Source organism: Dasypus novemcinctus, chromosome 13 (assembly GCF_030445035.2).
Source record: "Dasypus novemcinctus isolate mDasNov1 chromosome 13, mDasNov1.1.hap2, whole genome shotgun sequence".
NCBI classification, from domain to species: Eukaryota; Metazoa; Chordata; class Mammalia; order Cingulata; family Dasypodidae; genus Dasypus; species Dasypus novemcinctus.
In genome coordinates, this window is record NC_080685.1 from 60,630,037 (window position 1) to 60,653,670 (window position 23,634).

A 23,634-nucleotide genomic window follows, 5' to 3' on the forward strand; every position below is an offset into this window, starting at 1 on the left:
ATAAATAAAAATAAATCTTAAAAAAAAAAAAGTGGTCTGTATTCATTATTGCAAGATCATGCAGAACAATTCTAATTCCCTAAAAATGCTCTGCATTCTATCTTATTCTTCCCTCCCCTCCCCTCGGAACCTGTAGTAACCACTATATTTCAATTTTTGAAGAATAAGATTCAAAGTTAACTTGCAATAATATTGAGGCTTGACATATTGGTCTGTTTTTTATTCGGCACTGCCTATGTTTTTGAGGGATTCTTGTCCCTATGAGAACATAGCAGGACTCCTCAGGATAGGAGTTTAATATTTTCTTGTTTATTGTGTGGGTCTCCACCCACTGAGACAAAATGAACACTTATGTATTCCATAAAGGCATGCCCCAGTGCGCCCTATCCTGCATATCCCCCCACACCCAATGCCCTATACCAGCAATCCTCTCCTGACATATTTTCCAAAAGAACATCCCCAACATTGTAGTTTTTTAAAAAGATTTATTTTATTTATTTCTCTCCACCCCCTTGTTGTTTGTACTTGCTGTATTTGTTTGTTGTATGCTGGTCTTCTTTCTTTTAGGAGGCACTGGGAACCAAACCTGGGACCTCTGATGTGGGAGGGAGGCACCTAATTGCTGGAGCCATCTCCACTTCCTGCTTTGTTGTGAGTCTCATTATGTTTTCCACATGTCTCATTGCTTCATCTATTTTTTTTTCTTTTTTCCTTTTTTTAAAAAGATTTAGTTATTTATTTATTTATCCCCCCACCCCCACCCTGGTTGTCTGTTCTCTGTGTCTATTTGCTGCGTCTCCTTTGTCCGCTTCTGTTTTTGTCAGCAGCAAGGGAATCTGTGTTTCTTTTTGTTGCGTCATCTTGTTGTGTCAGTTCTCCGTGTGTGTGGCACCACTCCTGGGCAGGCTGCACTTTTTTTCACGCTGGGCGGCTCTCCTTACGGGGCGCACTCCTTGCATGTGGGGCTCCCCTACACGGGGGACACCCCTGCGTGGCATGGCACTCCTTGTGCACATCAGCACTGCACATGGGCCAGCTCCACACGGGTCAAGGAGGCCCGGGGTTTGAACCGTGGACCTCCCATGTGGTAGACAGATGCCCTAACCACAGGGCCAAGTCCGCTGCCCTCCATTGCTTCATCTTGTTGCATCAGCTCGCCATGCCTGGGAACTCCCATGTGGTAGGTGAGAGCTCAATCGCTTGAGCCACATCCACCTCCCCTCACCATTGTAATTTTAACTACAGACATGAAAATCCCCAGAGTTCACCTGCTTCTTTCTCTTAACACTCCTCCTAGTTCCACGGATAGTCTAACCCAACTTCCCCACCCTCCTCCCTGTCACAGACCAGCACTGCTGAACCCAATCACATCACTATACCACTCTCATGCCCATCCACTGCCCAACCACACCCTTCCACCTTATCATAGATTTTGTCCATATGTGCATTGGCTCACCACCATCTACTCCCTGTCTCCTGGTAAACTATCTTCTAGCTCCGTGAGTCTGCTCAAATAGCTTATGTCATATTAGTGAGGTCATGTAATATTTGTCCTTCAGTGACTGACTTCTCTCGACATAAGGTCTTCAAGATTCATTCACGTTATCTCGTGCATTAATATTGCATTCCTTCTTGTAGCTAAGTAATACTCCATTGTATATATATCACAGTTTGCTTATCCATTCATCTGTTGCTGGACATTTGGGTTGCTTCCAACTTTTGGCAATGGTGAATAATGCTGCCATGAATATTGGTGTGTATATATCTGTTTGTGTCCCTGCTTTCAACTTCTTCTGGGTATATATCAGTGGGATTACTGGGTCAAATGGCATTCTAGTTAGCTTCCTGAGGAATCACCAAACTATCCTCCACAATAGCTGTGCCATTCTACATTCCCACCAGCAGTGGCTAAGTGTTTCCTTTCCTCCACATCTCTCCAACACTTGTAAGATGATATCTCACTGTAGTTTTGATTAAATCTAACTTTTGAGCTCCTCTAGTAGTTTTTTTAAAATTTATTTTTATTTTTTTGGTACTGAGGCAGGGGATTAAGACACAGACCCTGTATGTAGAAAGCCAGCGTTCAACCACTGAGCCACATCAGCTCCATGAGTGTTTTTTCATTTGTTTTGCTTGTTCTTTTTTTGTTTTTTGGGGGCACAGGGGATTGAACCCAAGACCTCCCATGTGGGAAGCAGGGGCTCAACTGCTTATGCTCCCTAGTAAATTAAAAAAAAATTATTTTTAAAAATTTTAAAATAAAAGTATGCCATTCATACATGAGCATGCATAAACAACAAGTGTACAGTAACGATTGTGAACTTAAAAAATAAACATACGTAACATCATACAAGGGTCTCATACATCACCCCTCCACTAACACTTTGCATTATTGTGAAACATTTGTTACAAACCATGTAAGAACATTGTATTAGTCAGCCAAAGGAGTGCTGATGTAAAATATCAGAAACTGGTTGGTTTTTATAAAGGATATTTATTTGGGGTAGGAGCTTACACAGATACCAGGCCATAAACATAAGTTACTTCCCTCACAAAAGTCTATTTGGAGCAACATGGCTGACGATGTCTGCAAAGGTTCAGGCTTCCTGGGTTCCTACGTTCCTGGAGCTTGCTTTTCTCTGGGTTCAAGTTTCCTTCCTTCCTGGTGCTGGCTTCTCTTTCCTCTGGGAGCTGACTTCCCGGGTCTTCAGCATCAAACTCTAACATCAGAAATTCCCAACCCTGTTCTTCGCCGTTGCCCTAAGCATAACTCAATCATGCCCAGGTACAGATCAGATTACAAGCATAATCCAATATTTCTTTTTGGAATTCATCAATTATATGAAATTGCTACAAGCACCATCAAAATATTATTACCAACTATAGTCCCCATCTTATATTTGGTGTATTTTTTCCCCAATGCGCCCTATATTTAAAAATTATATTTTATTACAGAGGCTGTGAACTTGCAGAACAATCAGATACACAGAATTCCCATACAACACCCCTTCGCCAACACACCACACTGTGGTGGAACATTTGTTACGGATTATGAGATAATATCACCAGACTGTTACCACCAACCATGGTCCACAGTGTACATTTGGCACACTTTTTCCATACACCTCCATTATCAACACAGTACATTTTTGGTATTAATGCAAGAATATTACAATATAAGTGGTCACACCAATTGTAGTTTTCCCATGCTTGTCCACATTCCCACCACCCTGCAACAGTGATGTACATGTGCTCTAGCTCACAGAAGGACACTCTTGCATTTGTACCCTCAACCATATTCTCATCTACCTCTGGGTTCACTGTGTTATTCAGTTCCTAGATTATTCTTTAGCTTTCTTTCAATTGACATTTACTTCCCCAGACTACACTTTTCAGTCAGTCCCATTTATAAGCTAGTTGCTACTCACTATAATGTGTTACCATCAACTCTATCCATTTCCACACTTTTACAGTCAAGTTAGTTGAAACTTCTACATACATTAAGCGTCAGTGGTTCTTCTCAACCCTCCTCTTATCTCCTAATAACCTATACTCTAGGTTTTAACTCCATGTGTTTATTCTTAGTATTTAGTTCTCATTAACGAGATTATGCAATATTTGTCCTTTTGTGTCGGGCTTACTTCATGTAGTATAATATCTTTAAGATTTATCCATGTTATTGTATGTGTCCCAATTTCATTTCTTCTTACTGTAGCATAGTATTCCATCATAAGTATATACTGCATTTTGTTTATCCATTCATTGGCTAATGGACACTTGGGTTGTCACAATCTTTTGGCAATTGTGAATAATGCTGATGTCTGTTGCATTGGTGTGCAGATGTCTGTTCCTGTCATAGTTTTCAGTTCTTCTGGATATATTCCTAGTAGAGGAATTGCTGGATCATATGGCAGTTCTATATTTAGCTTCCTAAGGAACTGCCAAACTGTCTTCCACACAGGCTGCACCATTTTACCCTCCCACCAACAGTGAAGGATTGTTCTGTTTCTCCACATTCTCTCCAGCACTTACAGTTGTTTGTTTTTTAAATAATGGCCATTCTATGTGGTGTTAGATGATATGTTATTGTTGTTTTAATTTGCATTTCCCTAATGGCCAGTAATATGGAACATTTTTTCATGTGCTTTTTGGCGATTTGTATTTCCTTTTTGGAGAAATGTCTACTTAAATCCTTTGCCCATTTTTTAATTGGATTGCTTGCTCTTTTATTGTTGAGTTGTATGTTCTCTTTATATAGAATGGAAATCAAACCCTTAACAGATAAATTGTTTCCAAATATTTTCTCCTATTGACTAGGCTCCCTTTTCACCTTCTTGATGAAGTCCTTTGAATCACAGAAGTGTTTAAGTTTGAGGAGGTCTCATTTATCCATGTCTTCTTTCATTGCTTATGCTTTTGGTGTAAGGTTTAAGAATCTACCACCTACCACGAGGTCTTGAAGATGTTTCCCTACATTTTCTTCTAGGAGCTTTATTGTACTTCCTTTTATATTTAGATCTTTGAGGCATTTTGAGTTGATTTTTGTATAACGTGTAAGATAGGGGTCTTCTTTTTTTCTTTTGGCTATGGATATTCAGTTCTCCCAACACCATTTGTTGAATAAACTCTTCTGTCCCAACTGGGTGGGCTTGACAGGCTTGTCAAAAATCACTTGGCCATAGATGTAAGGATCTGTTTCTGAACCATCAATTCGGTTCCACTGGTCTATGGTCTATCTTTATGCCAATACCATGCTGTTTTTACCACTGTAGCTAGGTAATATGATTTCAAGTCTGGAAGTGAGAGTCCTCCAACTTCACTTTTCCTTTTTAAGATGTTTCTGGCTATTTGGGACCTCTTACCCTTCCAGATAAATTTGATAATTGTGTTTTCCATTTGCTTAAAAGATGCTGGTGGAATTTTTATTGGGATTGCATTGAATGTGTATATCGATTTAGGTAGAATTGACATCTTAATGATATTTAGTCTTCCAATCCATGAGCATGGACTGTTCTTCCAGTTATTTAGGTCTTTTTTGATTTCTTTTAGCAATACATTATAGTTTTCTGAATACAAGTACTTTGTATCCTTGGTTAAGTTTATTCCTAAATATTTGATTCTTTTAGTTGCTATTGTAAATGGAATGTTTTTCCTGACTTCCTCCTCAGATTGAACATTATTAGTGTATAGAAATACCACTGATTTTTGTGTATTGATCTTGTATCCTGACACTCTACTGAAATCATTTATTAACTCTAGGAGCTTTGTTTTAGATTTTTCAGGACTTTCTAGATATACAATCATCATCTGTGAATAGTGAAAGTTTTAATTCTTCCTTTCCAATTTGGATGCCTTTTATTTCTTTTTCTTGCCTGATTGTTCTAGTTAGAACCTATAGCACTATAATGAACAACAGTGGTGTCAGTGGGCATCCCTGTCTTGCCCCTCATTTCAACAGGAAAGCTTTCAGTCTTTCATCACTTAGTACAATGTTAGTTGTGGGTTTTTCATATATGGTCTTTATAATCATGTTGAGAAAGTTTTCTTCAATTCCTATCTTTTGTAGTATTTTTATCAAGAAAGGATGATGTATTTTGTCAAATTCCTTTTCTTTCCTTTTTCTTTTAAGATTTTAAAATTTATTTCTCTCCCCTACCCTGCCCCAGTTGTTTGTTGTGTCCATTAGCTGTGTGTTCTTCTGTGTCTGCTTCTATTGTTGTCAGCGGCACCGGCAATCTGTGTCTCCTTTTGTTGCATCATCTTGCTGTGTCATCTCTCCGTGTGTGCAGTCCCACTCCTGGGCAGGCTGAACTTTCTTTCATGCTGGGCAGCTCTCCTTACAGGGCTCACTCCTTGCGTGTGGGCTCCCCTATGTGGGGAACACCCCTGCATGGCACAGCACTCCTTGCGTTAGCACTGCACATGGGCCAGCTCACCACACGGACCAGGAGGCCCTGGGTAAGAACCACAGACCTCCCATGTGGTAGGTGGACACTCTAACTGTTGAGCCAAGTCCACTTCCCTTGTTAAGATCCTTTTCTGTGTCAATCGATAAGATCCTGTGATTTTTCTTCTTTGATTTATTAACATTGTGTATTATGCTGATTGATTTTCTTGTGTTGAACCACCCTGTATACCTGGTATGAAATCCATTTGATGATGAGTAATTCCTTTAATGTGTTGTTAGAGTCAATTAGCAAGTAATTTATTGAGGATTTGTGCATCGGTATTCATTAGAGAAATGGGTCTGTAATTTTCTTTTTTCATAATATCTTCATAGAATGGATTCATAGAATGAGTTTGGTAGTGTTCCTTCTTGATCCATTTTTTGGAAGAGTTTGAGTAGACTGGTATTAACTCTTCTTTGAATGTTTGGTAGAACTCACCTGTGAAACTGTCTGGTCCTGGGCTTTTCATTTTTAGGAGCTGATTAATGACAGTTTCAATCTCTTTACTTGTGATTGGTTTGTTGAGGTTTTCTAGTTCTTCTAGGGTCAGTAGGTTTTTTGTACATTCCTAGGAATTATTTCATTTCATCTACATTGTCTAGTTTTTTGGCAGTTGTTCATAGTATCCTCTTAAGATCTCTTTTATTTCTGTGAGGTCAGTAATAATGTTTCCATTTTCATTTTTTCATTTATTTGCATCTTCTCTCTTTTTTTCTTAGTCTAGCTAAAGGTCTGTCTATTTTGTTAATCCTGAAGAACCAATTTTTGGTCTTGTTAATTCTATTTTTTTTTTTTTTTCGGTTGTTGTTCTCATTTCATTTATTTCTGTTCTGATCTTTGTGATTTCATTCCTTCTACTTGTTTTGGGATTAGTTTGCTATTCTTTTTCTAGTTCCTCCATCGGTGTCGTTAGGTCATTGATTTTAGCTCTTTCTTAACGTAAGCATTGGGGGCTATAAATTTTCCTTTCAACACTGCCTTTGCAGCATCCCATCAGATATGTTGTATTTTCATTGTCATTCATCTCGACATATTTAATGATTTCTCTTCAAATTTCTTCTTTGTTCCACTAATTAAGAATGTGTTGTTTAATCTCCATATATATGTGAATTTTCCTTTTTTTCCTGCCGCTTGTTGATTTCCAACTTTATTCCATTATGATCAGAGAAAGTGCTTTGTATAATTTCACTTTTGTTGAATTCATTGATATCTGCTTTGTGACCCAACATATGGTCTATCCTGGAAAAAGATCCATGAGCACTTGAAAAGAATGTATAATCTGCTGTTTTGGGGTGCAATGTTCTGTATATGTCTATTAGATTTTGTCCATTTATCATATTATTCAAGTTCTCTGTTTCATTATTTATCCTCTGCCCTGATGTTCTATTCAATGCTGAGAGTGGTGTTTTGAAATGTCCAACTATTATTGTGGAGATGTCTGTTTCTACCTTCAGTTTTGCCAGTGTTTGCCTTGTGTATCTTAGGGCATCCTGGTTAGATGCATATACATTTATGACTTATTTCTTCCTGGTGAATCATCCCTTTTACTAATATGTAATATCCTTCCTTGTCTCTAATAACAGTTTTGCTTTTAAAGTCTTTATCATTTGATATAATATAGCTGCCCCAGCTTTTTTTTTGGTTACTGCATGAGTGGAGTATCTTTTTCCAACCTTTCACTTTCAATCTATTGATATCCTTGGGTCTAAGGTGAGTCTCTTGCAGACAGCACACAGATGGTTCATATTTTCTTATCCATTCCACCAGTCTGTGTCTTTTGATTGGGAAGTTTAATCTATTAAAAGTCAATGTTATTACTGTACTGGCAGTTCTTATTTCATCCATTTTGATCTTTGCATTTTATCTGACATTTTATTTTTGACACTTTTAGTTACTGTTACTGATACAGTCATCATTTCTAGACTCTCTTCCAAGCCTCTCTCTCCTGTCTTTTCTTTTCAGGCTGTAACACTTCCTTTAGTATTTCCTGCAAAGCTGTTTTGTTTGTTTGTTATAAACTCTCTCACTTTCTGTTTATCTGTGAATATTCCAATCTTGCCCTCATTTTTGAAAGATAATCTTGCTGGATATAAAATTCTTGGCTGGCAGTTTTTCTCTTGGAGTACCTTAAATATATCATACCACTGTCTTCTTGCCTCTATGGTTTCTGATGAGAAATCAGCACTAAATCTTATTGGGTATCCCTTATATATTATGCATTGCTTTTCTCTTGCTGCTCTCGGAATTCTCTCTTTGGCATTTGACATTGTGATCAGTATGTGTCTTGGAGTTGGTATATTCAGATTTATTTGGATGGGAGTACATTGTGCTTCTTGGACATGGATATCTATGTCCTTCAATAGGGTTGGGAAATTTTCCATCATTATTTCTTCAAATATTCCTTTTGTCCCCTTTTCCCTTCTCTAACTCCTTCTGGGACACCCATGATTTGTATGTTTGCATGTCTCTTGCTGTCATTTAGTTCTCTGAGACCTTGTTCAAGTTTTTCCATTCTTTTCTTCATCTGTTCTTTTGTATGTTCGCGTTTGCAGGCGGTATCTTCAAGCTCACTGATCCTGTCTTCTGCTTCCTCAAATCTGCTGTTATATCCCTCAGTGTATTTTAAATTTCATTTATTGCATGCTTCATTCTCATGTCTGCTACTTTTCTATGTATGCTTTCAAATTCTTCTTTGTGCTCCCTCAGTGTCTTCTTAATATTCTTAATCTCTTTAGTCATCTCATTGAATTTATTAAGGAGATTTTTTTGAACATCTATGATTAGTTGTCTCACCTCCTTTATAACCTCTCCAAGTTTATCTTGTTCCTTTAACTGGGTCACATCTTCCCGTTTCTTGGTACGGATTGTAATTTTTTGTTGGTGTTTTTGCTTCTGGCTTGCTAGATGTATTTATTCTGGGTGCAGTTTCTCCCTTTAGTTTAGGGCTTTCTTGTCTTTTCTCCCTTGCTCATTGTGTTGTAGGAATCAAGGATGTAGTTGGTATTGTAAACTATGGAGACTGAAGCTACCCACATTGCCCCAGGAATTGATGAAGCTTCTCCCACCTTTCTCCTCTGTTGGGGGTACAGACAGAGCTGCAGCTGTGTATAATAATCCAAGTTGGGCAGGAGAAGACTATCTGCAGTTGCCTGGATAGACTGATGAAGCTTCACACTCCCTCCTCCCCTACCTTGGGTGGGGATGGAGCTATAGTTGTGGGCAGCAATCTATGCCATGTGGGTCCAAAATGACCACAGTTGCCCAGGTAAACTGACGTGGCATATGACCCCTTCCTGCTAGGGGTGAGAATGGACCCTCTGAGGGCCCTAGAATTTCATCTGTGTGGGCTGAATACCCCTGCAGTTGCCCTGAGAGGGTGAGGAAGTACTGTCCCTTCTGCCCCTTAGGGGGTGGGAATGGAACCACCAACACCCAACAGTTCAGTCCCTGTACGAGGAAAGTACCCGCCACTTCTTGGAGAGACTGAGGAAGCACCAGCCCCCGCCTACCCTATTTGGTGGATGGTGTGATTCTACTGGCGCTCAACAGTTCAGTCTCTTATGGCTGAGAATAACTGCTGTTGCTTGGAGAGGCTGAGGAAACACCAGGCCCCTCCTATCTTATTAGGGCACAAGGTTGGATCCACAGGCACCCAACAGTGCAGTCCATGCAGGCTGAAAGTATCTGCCATTGACCAAAAAGGCTGTGGAAACACAGTTCCCTCCTTTCCTATTTGGGGGTGAGGGTGGATCAACAAGTACCCACCAGTCTAGGCTGTGTGGGTCAAAAGCCCTGCAGTTACCCAGAGAGGCTGAGCAAACACAGTCCATCTCTTGTCCTATTGGAGATGGGGGTGGAGCCACAGGTGCCCAACAGTCAGGTTTTTGCAGCCAAGGTGCCTGCAGTTCCTGAGAGGCTGGCAGAACACCAGTCCCATACTATTTTATGGGGGGACAGAGGTGGAGATGGGCTCAAAGGCACTCAACAAACCAGTTCGTGTGGGCTGAAAACTCTTGCTGTTGCCTGGAGAGGCCAAGGATACCCAGCACCTCTCCTATCCTATTGGGGTGTGGGGATGCAGCCTCAGGTGTCCAACCATTCAGTCTGTGCTGGTGGAGAGCACTTGCAGTTGCCTGGAAAGCCTGGTGCAGGTCCTGCCAGCTTCCTCACTGCTGGAGTTAGGGCTGGAGCCTAGGCTAGGGCTGCAGGATGATCTTGGTGGAAAGAAGCCAGTCCCTAACTTGACTGGATTTTCAGTCAGCCAGGTTTCCCCTCATGCCGGGGGCTGAGTCAAAATGGCAGCTACTGGACTCTTTCCCGCTTAGACAGGCTTAAATACTGTTCCTACAATTATACATTAGCCAGCCAAATCCACTAATCAGGAGCTGAAGTCGGTGGACAACTATCTGTTCCTCCACTGTTTATGGGAAATGGAGTTTCTAACTCCAGTCATGGAATAGCTCCTGAACCAGCAGGTGCCACTAAAGTAGGCTGGGCACCGGCCTCTACAGTGTGGTTTGCAGTTTCCCAGAAATGGGGTGCAGATCCTCCCAGCTTCCTCCCTGTGAGAGGTGGGGCTTGGTTTAGGCTAGAGCTGCAATCTGATCTGGGTGGAAAGAAGCATTGTGATTTTCAATCAGCCCTGCATCCTCTCATGCCAGGGGTGGACTAAAAATGGCAGCTACTGGTTTCCTTCTGACCTGGACAGGCTCAAAGTTTAACTTTTCCTAGGATTATACTTTAGCCTAGCCTGCCAAATTTACTAATCAGTACCTGAAGTCAGTGCCACACCCTGTCTTCCTCTCCTGTTTTTTCAGAAATGGAGTTTCTGACTCCAGCCACAGAATAGCTTCTGAGGCGGCTTGCGCCACAGGCACTGACCTCTATGCCGTGGAGGGCTCTACTTACGAATTTTCCCTCCAGATGGGCAGTCTCCTCCTTCCATCCTTTCAAGGAGGTTGCAGGATGCTCTTCTGGTCTCCTGGGGTTCCCAAACAGGTGCTTTGGATAGCTCTGGGTGATTACTAACTGCCCTGTAGCAGGAGTTGACTCTAGGAGCTCCTTACCAAGATGGCGATCTTGACTCCCTCCCCTTATCAGTAATTTTTTTTTTAAAGATTTATTTATTTATACCCCACTCCCCTTGCTGCTTGCTTGCTGTCTGCGCTCTGTCCATTCACTATGTGTTCTTCTATGTCTGCTTGTCTCCCTTTGTTGGGTTATGTTACTGCGCCAGCTCTCCATGGGTGCGGGCCATCAGCTCTATGTGGGCGTGTGCCAGCTTGCCTTCACAAGGAGGCCCTGGGAAGCGAGCCCAGGACCTCTCATATGGTAGACGGGAGCCCAATCAGTTGAGCCACATCCGCTTCCCCTTCTCAGTAATTTTTAAATTTCAGTTTTGTACTTTTCAACTCTAGAATTTCTATTGTTTAAAAAATAATTTCTACCTCTTCATTGATATTTTCTATTTGATGCAACATTGTCATGATACCTTCCTTTACTTCCTTAATCATGTTTTCAAGGTCAGTGTGATATTTGTTCTGACCCCAGTAGGGCTCCTCCCAGTTGTATTATTCTTTGGTTCTCTCCAGCAAGCAATCTGGCCTACAATCTAGGCTGCATACTCACTAAATCCGCAAATGTCCTCCCAATTGCCTTTCACCACAACCTTCACTGTTCTTGAGAGCATCCTTAGGTGTGAACTCCTCCATGCCTGTTGCAAATTAAGCTAATGCCTGTGAGAGGAGATTAGGAACTGTTTTATAGGTTGCTTCTCCTTCCCGGCAAAAAAATCTCTGAGCCAGGGCTCTGGAGTTGGAGATAGGGACAATGGTAAGCTTCCCTCTGAATGACACTCTGCTCTAGGAGCTGAACGCTTGCTCAAAAAGTCCTCTTGGTTTGCCTCCCCTTGTGTGGAACCACTACCCCATGAGCTGGGGAAGGGTGATCAGGAACCCAGTATTCTCAGTGTATCACTCCAAGGAAGAGTCGCCATTCCACAAGTGGCAGTTGGGTGGAAGAAGGCATCTGCTCCTTTCACCTGCATTCTCCTGAGACTTAGCAACAGATAGCTGGGTATAGGATGAGAAACAAGAAAATCCAGCTCCTCCTGAGAAAAAAAGCCCTTTGAGTGGGAGCTGGGGATAGAACCCTGTGTTCTTGGTTGAAGCAGTTGGGAAGGGAGTCTTTAACCTCACTGACCTGGGAGGGAGGAAAAAATACCAGACTTTCACCTGTCTTACCAAATTTTCATAGATTTTCTTCAACAGATGTTTCTTCAATTTGTTGTTTGCCCTTAGGACTATTTTCAGAGACTTTAAATGGTTGTTCTTTTATAATTTTCATCAGTTTCACTGGGGGACAGGTCAGCAGAGCTCCTTATGCTGTCATGACAGAAGTTGATCTCTGCCTTCATTATTATAGTTTTAAAACAACATCTTGATATCTGAAAGAGTAAGTCTCTCTTTCTTGTTCTTCTTCAAATTACTTTAGATATTCTTGGTTCTTTGTTCTTTAGTATGAATTTTAAAACAAGTTTTACAAAATATAGCTGGAATTTTCATGAAAATTCTCTTAATTTATAGTTTAGCTTAGAGACAACTGATCTTTATCATGAGTCTTCCAATTCATGAAGATGGACCATCTCTTTTATTTAAGCCTTAAATAAAGTACTGTAATTTTTTCTATAAAGGATTTGCATATCTTTTGTTAAGATTGAATCCTAAAGTTTTGTTGCTATTATATAAATAATTATTTTATTTCCTGTCCCTTTTTCCCTATTGGTGTTTAAGAATGTATTTTTAAAAAATTGATCTTATATTCAGCAACCTGGCTAACCTGTATTATTAGTTTTAAAAATTTGACTGTAGAGTCCTGGATAGTCTCTGTAGCTGATTATATTGCTTGAGAATAATGATGATTTTGCTTCTTTTTATCCATTTTATGAAGGTACCTTTTCTTTCTTTTTTATTTCTATATAGTTTAGAATTCCAACACGATACTAAACAGAAGCATTTATGGCAGGCCTCCTTTCTTGTTCCTGATTTTAAAGGGAATGTTTCAAATAGTTCATATTTTAATAATAATATTTGCTCTAGTTCTTTGTTATATAACTTTGTTTGGAAGTTTCTTTCCATTCCTAGTTTATTAAGAGTTTTTATCACCAATAATAATATTAACTAACATTTATTAAGTACATACCAAGTATCAGACATTGATCTAAGTCCTTTACATGTATTAACTCTTTCCATACTAATAACAAACCTCTGAGGTCCTTATCCCTCACTCACCATGAGTAAACTGAGGTATAGTGAAGTTAAATAATGTCTAAAGTCTGCTGTAGAGCTAGAATTTTAACTCAGAAGACTGTCTTAAAAGCCCAAGTTCTTAACCATTTTTCTATCCGCTTCTTAAAATGAGTGTTGACTTTTCTCAATTTATTTTTGCATTTGATTTAATCATGTTTTTTTTAACCTAATTTGCTAATGGGACAATTCACATTAATAAAATGTTAATGTAAAATCATTCTTGAATTCAAAGATAACCCAATTTGGTCATAACATACCTCTTTTTTAAAAATACATTTCTGGGTTTCATTTTCATATCTTTAGGATTTTTGCATCTATGTTCAAAAGTGAGACTAACCCATAATTTTCCTCTCTCCTGATAGTTTTGGTATCCAGGCTATACTAGCTAAATTCATAAATGAATTGGGACATACATTCATTACCAGGCTATTAGATAATATAACAACTAGCCCAATAGTTTAGAATCCTAGGACAACCCAGTGGCATCTTGGCCATCTGTTACTGAACGGCAGCCTAAGATTGCAAAGACAGGAAAAACAGTCTGAAAACAGTCTGAAAGTAGTTGATCCTTAATTAGGTTTAAATATTGATGGTTGTCTTTTATTCAAACAAAGTCACACCCAAATAGAATCTTAAAGACTTATTTTTTAAAGATTTATTTCTCTCTCCTTCCCCTCTGCTGTCTGCTCTCTGTGTCCATTTGCTGTGTGTTCTGCGACCACTTGCATTATCTGGCAGCACTGGGAAAAGCGTCTCTTTTTGCATCATCTTGCTGCGTCAGCTCTCTGTGAGAGCAGCGCCACTCCTGGGTGGGCTGCACTTTTTTCACACAGGGTGGCTCTTCTTGTGGGGCGCACACCTTGAATGTGTGGCACCCCTATGCAGGGGCGCCCCTGCATGACAGGGCACTCCTTATGCACAGCAGCACTGCATGTGGGCCAGCTCACCATAGGGGTCAGGAGGCCCTGAGTATCAAACTGTGGACCCTCCATATGGTAGACGGATGCTCTATCAGTTGAGCCATGTCTGCTTCCTTTAAAGATTTCTAATTTTTAAAATTTATTTTCCCCCTCTCCCCACCTTGCCACCTGCGCTTGCTGTCTGCTCTCTGTGTCCATTTGCTGCGTGCTCTTCTGTGTCTGCTTGTCTTCTCTTCTCATCTTCCCTTTAGGAGGCACTGGAACTGATCCTGGGACCTCTGAAGTGGGGAGAGAGATACTCTCTCACTTGAACTACCTACCTAGCTCCCTGGTTTGTTGTGTCTCTCATTGTCTTTCCTCTGTTTCTCTTTTTTGTTGTGTAATCTTACTGCACCAGCTCATGGTGCGGGCCAGCTCTCTGTGGTGCAGACTAGCTCACTTTCACCAGGAAGCCCTGGAAACTGAACCCGGGAACCCCCCCCCCATATGATAGACGGGAGCCCAATTGCTTGAGTCACATCTGCTTCCCATAAAATAATTAATATCTTTTATTTGGGTGAATTTACTCAATGGTTCTTTAAAAGCCATATTATTATTTCCATTTCACAGATTAATCTCCATTTTGCAGATTACTTAAGCAATGATTACTTAACTAGGATAAAGAATTAAAAATCAAATCCACTTTTATTAACTTTAATTTCATCAAGAAAGTGTTTCTTGTAGGAGAGATTCTAACTCCTACTGAGATAATGATTATTTCTATTGATTGTACAGAAATGCTTAATTTACTATGACTGTTCCCATAAAATTTTAGTATATCTCCAAACTTACAGTTTAATTTTTTTTTTTTTTAACAGAAAGTTATTGTACCTCTTCTGCCTTCCAGGCACTTTTCTAAGCCCTATAGACATACTGTTGGACAGAGAAAATTGAAATAAACAAATAGAAGAAAGTTTCAAATATTACTAATTTAGAACCACCTTACCATAATGTAGAGCTGTTTGACCTTCATTGTCCTATAAAAGAAAAAAATACATTTTAGAAGTTTAAGTAACTGCAAAGCTATCAAAACACATACATTGTATCTGATACATTTGTATACCAAAAAGTTCCATAGCTTTATCAGGAAAATAAAAAGTCAATTCTTTGAGCCTCATAGTAACTTTTGACCAAGCTCTTTACCTTAGGGAATAGTAGAATATTGAATGGCAACTATTGCAGCAGCTATAGAAGGGTGACAGGATAACCAAACCTGCTGATAGGAAACAAAAAGGGACCCTTAAGTTGTCACAGTTTGATTACCCAGTTAGTGGCAGAAAAATTGACACTATATATCATTTACCTTGGTCAGCATCAGGATAAGGATACTTTCTCTAAGCTTATGCCCAAATCTATCTAAGTCTGTGATTTATAGTGAGAATGAGATTCAAGACTATGACATTAGGTTTCCTAACCAGACTAAATATCATAAGGAAAAGTGATTTTAAAGCACACAAAGTTTTAAGAAAGCTGAAAGTTCCCATTATAATACTGAGAAATGCCAGCATTTTAGTTAAATTTGTTTTTTTAAAACAAGATGTTCTAACTATATATACTGATTATAGCACAGTTGAGTAGGGGTGAGGGGTTGGCGTCTCAGTTTTTTTGGCTATGGTTCAATCCTCTGCTAAGATAAGAAGTAAGAAAAAAACTTTAAGGGCTTTTAGCACCCGAAGAAGCTTGGCAGATTGGAGGTGAGGTGGGTGTGTTGGTGGCTTGGGGGAGTTATGTAAGATGAATTTTGAGGAATGGTGGGGGGTAGGGTAGATTTAGCTGAGGTATAAAATAGTCTTAAGTTTGGATGTCCATCAAGCATCATAAAGAAGATAAATTCTAAGGGGAGTAAGAGATGGAGAGCAGTACCAGGAGGTGAGAAAGCATAAGTGATAATTTTTGCCTAATTCTTTCTTATCTCTAGATATAGTCCCTAACAGGCTTCCCTTGATTTGCCCTGCCCTAAAGGTGAGGAAAGGTAGAAGAATAGAGCTAAGGCAGCTATTGTGAACAGAATCAGAGTGAAAGACAATATGATGTTGAGCTCCAGAGAATTTTGTTTTGCTTGGCTAAAGCCAAGAATAATTTCATAAGAACTGTACTGACCATTATGGCTTAAGATATCTACATTGCCAGTTTCCATTGTTAATGAAAAAAGTGCAGCCTGCCCAGGAGTGGCACCGCACACATGGAGAGCTGACGCAGCAAGATGATGCAACAAAAAAAGAGATGCAGTTTCCCACTGCTGTTGACAAGAATACAGGTGGACACAGAAGAACACACAGTGAATGGTAGAGAGAGCAGACAACTGGCGGGGATGGGGGAAGAGGAGAGAAATAAATCTTTTAAAAAGGTGTATGTAAATGTATGTGTACATACATACATACATCTGGCAGGTTTACACATGAGCATTTATAGTTTAAATTGAATGCTCAGCAATAGAAAACAATTTCAGAAAGGGCTTAATCTGTATCAAGTTTAGTACTCTACTTATACATCCACTATACAAGGTTACATTTTCTATAATTACCCATCTTTAGAAAGCATAGTTGCCTGGCTGCTTGTGCATAACTTATACGTTTAATCACTGTGTTCATATATACTAAAAGTTCAGTTTTTTTCATTTAAGACTCAGTTATTCTTCCTCAGGAAACCTCTTTCAACTCCTAAGGGAGATTTAGGTACCCCTCTTTTCTACTACTTTGACATAGCATGCACTATATGTAGCTGTCTGTCTTTCTGTAAACTTTTTGTAGGCATGTATTATGTCTTTCATCCAGTGCCCATAACAGTGTCTTGTATATAGTGTGTGCTCAACAAATGCTCATGAAATGAATGAATATATTCCTTTCATCTTTCTCGCTGGTTTAATTTTTTTTTTAAAGATTTATTTTCTTTCTTTCTCTCCCCCCGCCCCAGTTGTCTGTTCTCTGTGTCCATTTGCTGCGTGTTCTTCTTTTTGTCTGCTTCTGTTGTTGTCAGCGGCACGGGAATCTGTGTTTCTTTTTGTTGTCATCTTGCTGCATCAGCCCTCCATGTGTGCGGCGCCATTCCTGGGCAGGCTGCACTTTCTTTCACGCTGGGCGGCTCTCCCTACGGGGTGCACTCCCTGCACGTGGGGTTCCCCTACGCAGGGGACACCCCTGCGTGGCAGGGCACTCCTTGCGCGCATCAGCACCACACGTGGGCCAGCTTCACACGGGTCCAGGAGGCCCCGGGTCCGAACCATGTGGTAGACAGACACCCCATGCACTGCGCCAAGTCCACTTCCCATCGTTGGTTTAATTTTTAATCTTTAAAAAGTTAAAAAAATCTTTTGACCTACCTTTTTCCTTTTACTTGAACCCTCTTTAAAAATTCCCCACATATTTTCTATAGTGAAGTATATGACACATAATAATCCAATGAGGCCTAAACCATGATAAGCCAGAGATTTAGCTCATAGTTACTATGTACAAAATGACTACTATATTCACTGTGACTACTTAATTCTTTTTTCTTCACATGCACATAAAACAAGTTATCCTCTTGAATTTATAAAGATTATTTCTCTCTCTACATAGCCTCTGCACTAATCCTTTCTTAATTTTTGATCACATCCCCATTTTATAGTTTTCTTCTATATTTAGACTGAGTGCTCTATCAAATATAAGTATACTCTTTATTTTACCAACTGAAGTATTAATGAAAATACTAAATATTTAACTCAGCATTGATACATGTAAAACACCATTTATTTTATCTCTCTAACACTAAGCCGCTGGTAACAATGACAATATCTGTTCATAAAATTCTGTAACCATGCTGATTTTTTTCCTACTATCAAATGAATATTATCAAATTAAAATAGGAGCTGCAATTTCAAGTCAAAATGTATATCTACATATTGCCATCATGGAAATAACATGCTTCCTAGCTGTTTTCTCTAAGTGGTAATTTCACCTGAGTATTACTGGGCTTCTATTATTCTTTTGAAGTATGGGGATTGAACCTGGGACCTTGTATATGGGAAGCCAGAATTCAAATACTGAACCACCCTGGCTCCCCTGAGTTGGTTTCTTCATTTTTTCTTTTTTTTTAGGAGGCACCAGCAACTGAACCTAGAAAACTGCTTGAGCCACATCCACTTATTTCTAGTGACAACTCTGATTCTGGTACTCTAATTCAATTTAGACTTGATCTATCATCTCTACTAATGTTAGTTTTAAAGATACAGCATTATGACAGCATGAACCATTATAAGAGTAATAAAAGACATGCATATGAGGGGTTGGATTTTCCCATAAGGTGGCTGAGAAATTTTGTTCTGATTCAGCAATTTAATTCTTAAAATACAAATTTCACTTAAAAAACAGTGTTTCAAGTGAATATATATTGATGGAGGTGGTCAAGCAAATTGGTTGTAATTAAAGTACTGATATAAAAATTATGTGTTAGGAATATAGTTTTGGATAATTGTTTTGAAAGTTTTAACTTTATTTTTATTGGAGAAGTTGTAGGTTTACATAAATGCCATGGATAAAATGCATAAAATACAGAGTTCCCATATAATACCCTATTATCAACTCCTTGCATTATTGTGATATATTTGCTAAAATTAATGAAAGAACAATTTTATAATTGTACTATTAACTATAATTGTACTATTAACCATAGCCCATCATTTACAATACGGTTCAACTGTGTTGTACAGTCTTATTTTAAAAAAATATATTATTCTAGTAACATATACACAATCTAAAATTTCCCCTTTTAACCACATTTCCATATATAATTCAGTGCTGTTAATTACATTTACAATGTTGTGCTACCATCACCACCATTCATTTCCAAAACTCTACAGTCAATCCAAACAGAAACTCTTACAACTCAGGCATTAATTTGCCATTCCCTAACCCTAACCTGGCCCCTGGTAACCTAAACTCCAGATTCTGAGTCTATGCATTTTCTAATTCTAATAATTTCATATCAAGGAAATCTACAGTTTGTCCTTTTGTATCAGGCTTATTTCATTCAACATGTCTTCAAGGTTCAACCATGCTGTTGCATGTATCAGGACTATTCCTTTATACAGCTGAATAATATTCCATTATATGCATATGCGACATTTTACTTATCCATTCATTGGTTGATGGACACTTGGGTTGCTTCCGTATTTTGTCAATTGTGAATAATGCTGCTCTGAACATCATTGTGCAAATATCTGTTTGAGTCCCTGCTTTCAATTCCTTTGGGTATATACCTAGATGTGGGACTGCCAGGCAAAATGTTAATTCTATACTTAACTTTCAGAGGAACTGCGAAAATGTCTTCCACCATAGTGGCTGCACCATTTTACATTGCTACCAGCAATGAATGAGTGTTCCTATTTCTTTGCATCCTCTCCAATACTTGTAGTTTTTTTACTAAAATAGTAGCCATTCTTGTGAGTGTGAAATGTTATCTCATTGTGGTTTTGATTTTCATTTCCTGAATGATGTTGAGCATCTTTTCATGAGCTTTTTTGCCAGTTGTATAATCTCTTTGAAGAAATGTCTATTCAAGACTTTTGCCCATTTTTAATTGGGTTGTTTGTCTTTTTATTGTTGAGTTGTAGGATTTCTTTATATATTTTGGGTATTAACCTTTATTGGGTATGGTGTTTCCAAATATCTTCTCCTATTAGGTAGGCTGTCTTTTTTTTTTTTTAAGAGTTATTTTTTGAATTTCTCTTCTCCTTCCACTTCCCCCTCTCCCCCGTTGTCTTTGTCTGCTCTCTGTGTCCATGTTCTTCTTTGTCTGCTTGCATTCTTGTCAGTGACACTGGGAATCTGTGTCTCTTTTTGTTGCATCATCTTGCTGTGTCAGCTCTCCGTGTATGTGGTGCCCCTCCTGGGCAGGGTGCACTTTTTTCATGCAGAGCGGCTCTCCTTGAGAGGTGTACTCCTTGTGCATGGGGCTCCCCTACTCAGGGGACACCCCTGCGTGGCACAGCACTCCTTGTGTGCATCAGCACTGCGTGTGGGCCAGCCAGGGTCTGGAGGCCCTGGGTTTGACTGATTAAAACCCCAGTAGTTGACTCATTAAAAAAATTATTTTTGGCTTTGAGTCTTTATTTTCATTTTTGGTATAAAGCCATTTATTTATTCATTTACTTTCATGTTTAAAAGATAATTAGATTACATAAATGTTACATAAGAAATATAGGGGATTCCCTTTCTTTATCTATGAGATCTGTAACTCAGAAAATAAAACAAAAACTAACCTTATAGTTTAGAAGTCTACAAACAAGAATTTTTCCTGATATGTAGTTAGGCCTTTAGCTGTACAACCCAAGCATATTCCTTTCTCTCTTTAAAAAAAAAGTAGGTATACTAACATTTCATTTAACTGACATTTTTAGAGAATGCAGTATTTTATGTTAGTAGATTTTTCAAGTAAGTGGAAAGTTACCCTTTAAGCAATGTAAAACCAAGACCCTTATAAATTCTTTGCACATATTTTTTTCCAAAATATCTTACTTCTTATCACTTTACATGGAGAACATGGAGGATGATAGAACCTTTTCTTGGTAATTCAGAATTTTCATTATAAACTGAGTCCCTCCAGCACATGAACCCTATTCTATTTACTGTTGCAGCTCCATGCTTAGAACAATGCCTGATACTAAGTAAATTGCTGGGAATATGTGAATGAACAAAAATTTCATTTATTGTACATGTTGTAATACAATGTTATTACAGGACATCAAAGTATATAATGCTCTTTGACCTGCCACTAAATGATTCTAGAATACTTTAGTGTTTTGTTATGTTTGATTTTAGTCATCGTTTTAAAGTTTTTCCAGAGCCACAGGATTATCAATTATTCTTCATTATTGTCAGTGTGCTTCAAGTCTAAATTTTTTACTTCTAATCTGCTGAGGACTGGAAATCTGACAAGCAAGATCCTCAAGTTGCATCTAAATTAGGAAATAGGCTCTGAGAGATAGCGTGGTGATGTTCTGAAGGTTTCACGACATGATTAGTAGTAGTAAGCTTTATCACAGGTATGTGTATTTTATTTTGTATATTGGTTTGGGTGTATGCTTATCAGTGATTTTCAATGTTTTTTAAGCTATGGAAGCTTTGTTCAAAATGGAATCTGGAGGGACAAAGAAATGAAGCAAATATAAAAGCTGTGCTGGTCTTGCTGAGAAGAGAAAAATCTGGAGCACTTGGACACTTGGCATTCTGGCCTCTCTATCAACTGGGAGCAGTATCAACAGAAAGCGCTCCCACAGTGCAGAGTTTGAAATTACTTTCTAGAAACTTGCGATCACTGGGTAACAAACTTCTGGATAAAGTTAGAAGTCACTGCTTCACTAGATCTCTTTTGAAAATCGCTGAACACTTGCATAATCCTCCATAAAATAACAGAACTAATTTGTTAATCAATAACTTGTAACTTTTTCTGAGTAGCTGCCCTGAATAAAGGATAGAAAGTAACAGTACATCTTTCAAAAAACTGAAAAAATACTTAATCTAGAGATGTGATCCTCTGAAGATTTTTCTCATTTGGGTAAGTAGTATTTCAACTATCAAAATTAAATTTGAATGCAAAGTATACAGCTATATTAAATGGAAAATTAGGAATTTTCAGCTATACTTTGTCATCATACCTTCAGTACAGAGATCTGTTTTTCCATATGAATTACAACAATAAAAGCTAACTTTAATAAATGATAAGAAAATTGATTACACTGCAAACATGATAAGAAATGACTGAAAGGAAAACAATCAAATGCAGCACCTATTGATTATCCCTTTTAAGACAACTGAGAAGATGTACATCTACACAAATATTCTCAAGAAAAGTTTGCTTGGGAAATTGCAGCTAAAATGGCTGCATTGACTTCAACATGATTCTGAAATTATAAGACAGAAAAGAATAGTTGTAGAATAGGCACAGTGTAATGAACAGTTGAAACTAAAGAATGGATAATGTGTGTGCTACACCCATAAAGTGGTCTTCTTCATTTCATGTGACCACTCAGACTCACAAGACTACCATATTAGCACACTTGGCATCAGTATATCAGATAGAAACCACACAGAGTTTGTCATCAAGGCAGTGTCAGACAGGATCCCTTGTAGTAATTTAGGTAGGCGACAGACAGCTGTCCAGGAGCTATGTTCTCTCCAGATGAGAAGTTCAGGTACAAGAAGAAGAGATACACATTAGTGAATGTGAGAATCTACCTTGTCTTAAAAGCCCTGATGCTTTGCAATAGCCATTATAACCTGTAAAAATGGCTTTTGGGGTTCCCACACGGGGCATCCCAATTAGAACAAACTCAGGACAGTCCAAAGGATAGTGTCCTCATTAATAGATTTTTATCATTCTTTTGCAGTTTCTCTCTTTTTAAAAAATACTTAAACTTTTTAAAAGTACTTTAGATTACAAAAATGTTACCTAAAAAATATAGGCGATTTCCATATGCCCCACTTCCTACCCTTCTCACACTTTCCCACATTAACAACAAAACATCTTTTATTATGAAATTTCTTTTAGCCTAGTGACAATTTACCAATCAGGGATCTTTTTAAAAAAAATACTTTTTTTTTTTTAGAGCAGATTTAGGCTCCCAGAAAAATTATGCAAAGTAGACAGAATTTCCATACACTTTACCCCACAACCCCACCAGTCTCCCCTATTATAAACATCTTGCATTAGTGTGGTACAATTGTTACAACTGATGAACCAATATTTATATTTCATTAACTAAAGACCATAGTTTATGTTAGGGTTAACTCTTAGTATTGTACAGTGCTATGGGTTTTGACAAATGCATATTGTCATGTATCCACAATTACCATAAAATATATAATACAGTTTCACTGCCCTAAAAATGCCCTGTGTCTCATCTATTCATTCCTTTCCCCTCTTGCCTTGAACCGCTGGCAACCATTATTTTACTGTCTCTATATTTCTGCCCTTTTCAGAATGTCACGGAGCTGGAATCATACAGTTTATATCCCTTTCAGACTGGCTCCTTTCATTTAGCAATATACACTTAGAGTTCCTCCATGCCTTTTCACAACTGTCATCACTGAATGATACTGCATTGTATGGATGTACCACAGTTTATTTATTTACCTACTGAAGGGCCCCCTGGTTGCTTCCAAGTTTTGGCAATTATGAATAAAGCTGCCATAAAAATTTGTGCAGAGTTTTCAGGTGGACCTAAGTTTTCAATTCATTTGGGTAAATACCTAGGAGTGTAACTGTTGGATCATATGGTAAGATTATGTTTAGCTTTATAAGAAGCTGCCAAACCATCTTTCAAAGTGGTTGTATCAGTTTGCATTTCCACCAGCAATGAATGAGAGTTTCTGTAACTCCACATCCATGACAGGATTTAGTATTGTCAGTGTCTTGGATTTTAGTGATTTTAATAGTGGTAGT

At 38.6% G+C, this 23,634-nt stretch overlaps 1 protein-coding gene across 4 annotated transcripts in view; it reads right to left on the reverse strand.

Moving 5' to 3' along the window:
- The window catches only part of ACBD6 (acyl-CoA binding domain containing 6), a 341,903-nt gene that overhangs the window by 41,773 nt on the left and 276,496 nt on the right, over positions 1 to 23,634 (reverse strand). For 3 of the 4 annotated variants that reach the window (XM_071207590.1, XM_058274820.1, XM_058274822.1), the window contains one exon: positions 15,161 to 15,191. In XM_071207590.1, the coding sequence (XP_071063691.1) occupies positions 15,161 to 15,191 (31 nt within the window). Of the gene's footprint in view, positions 1 to 15,160; positions 15,192 to 15,357; positions 15,431 to 23,634 lie in introns of those variants that run through there. The other variant, XM_071207591.1, reaches the window with a different exon arrangement.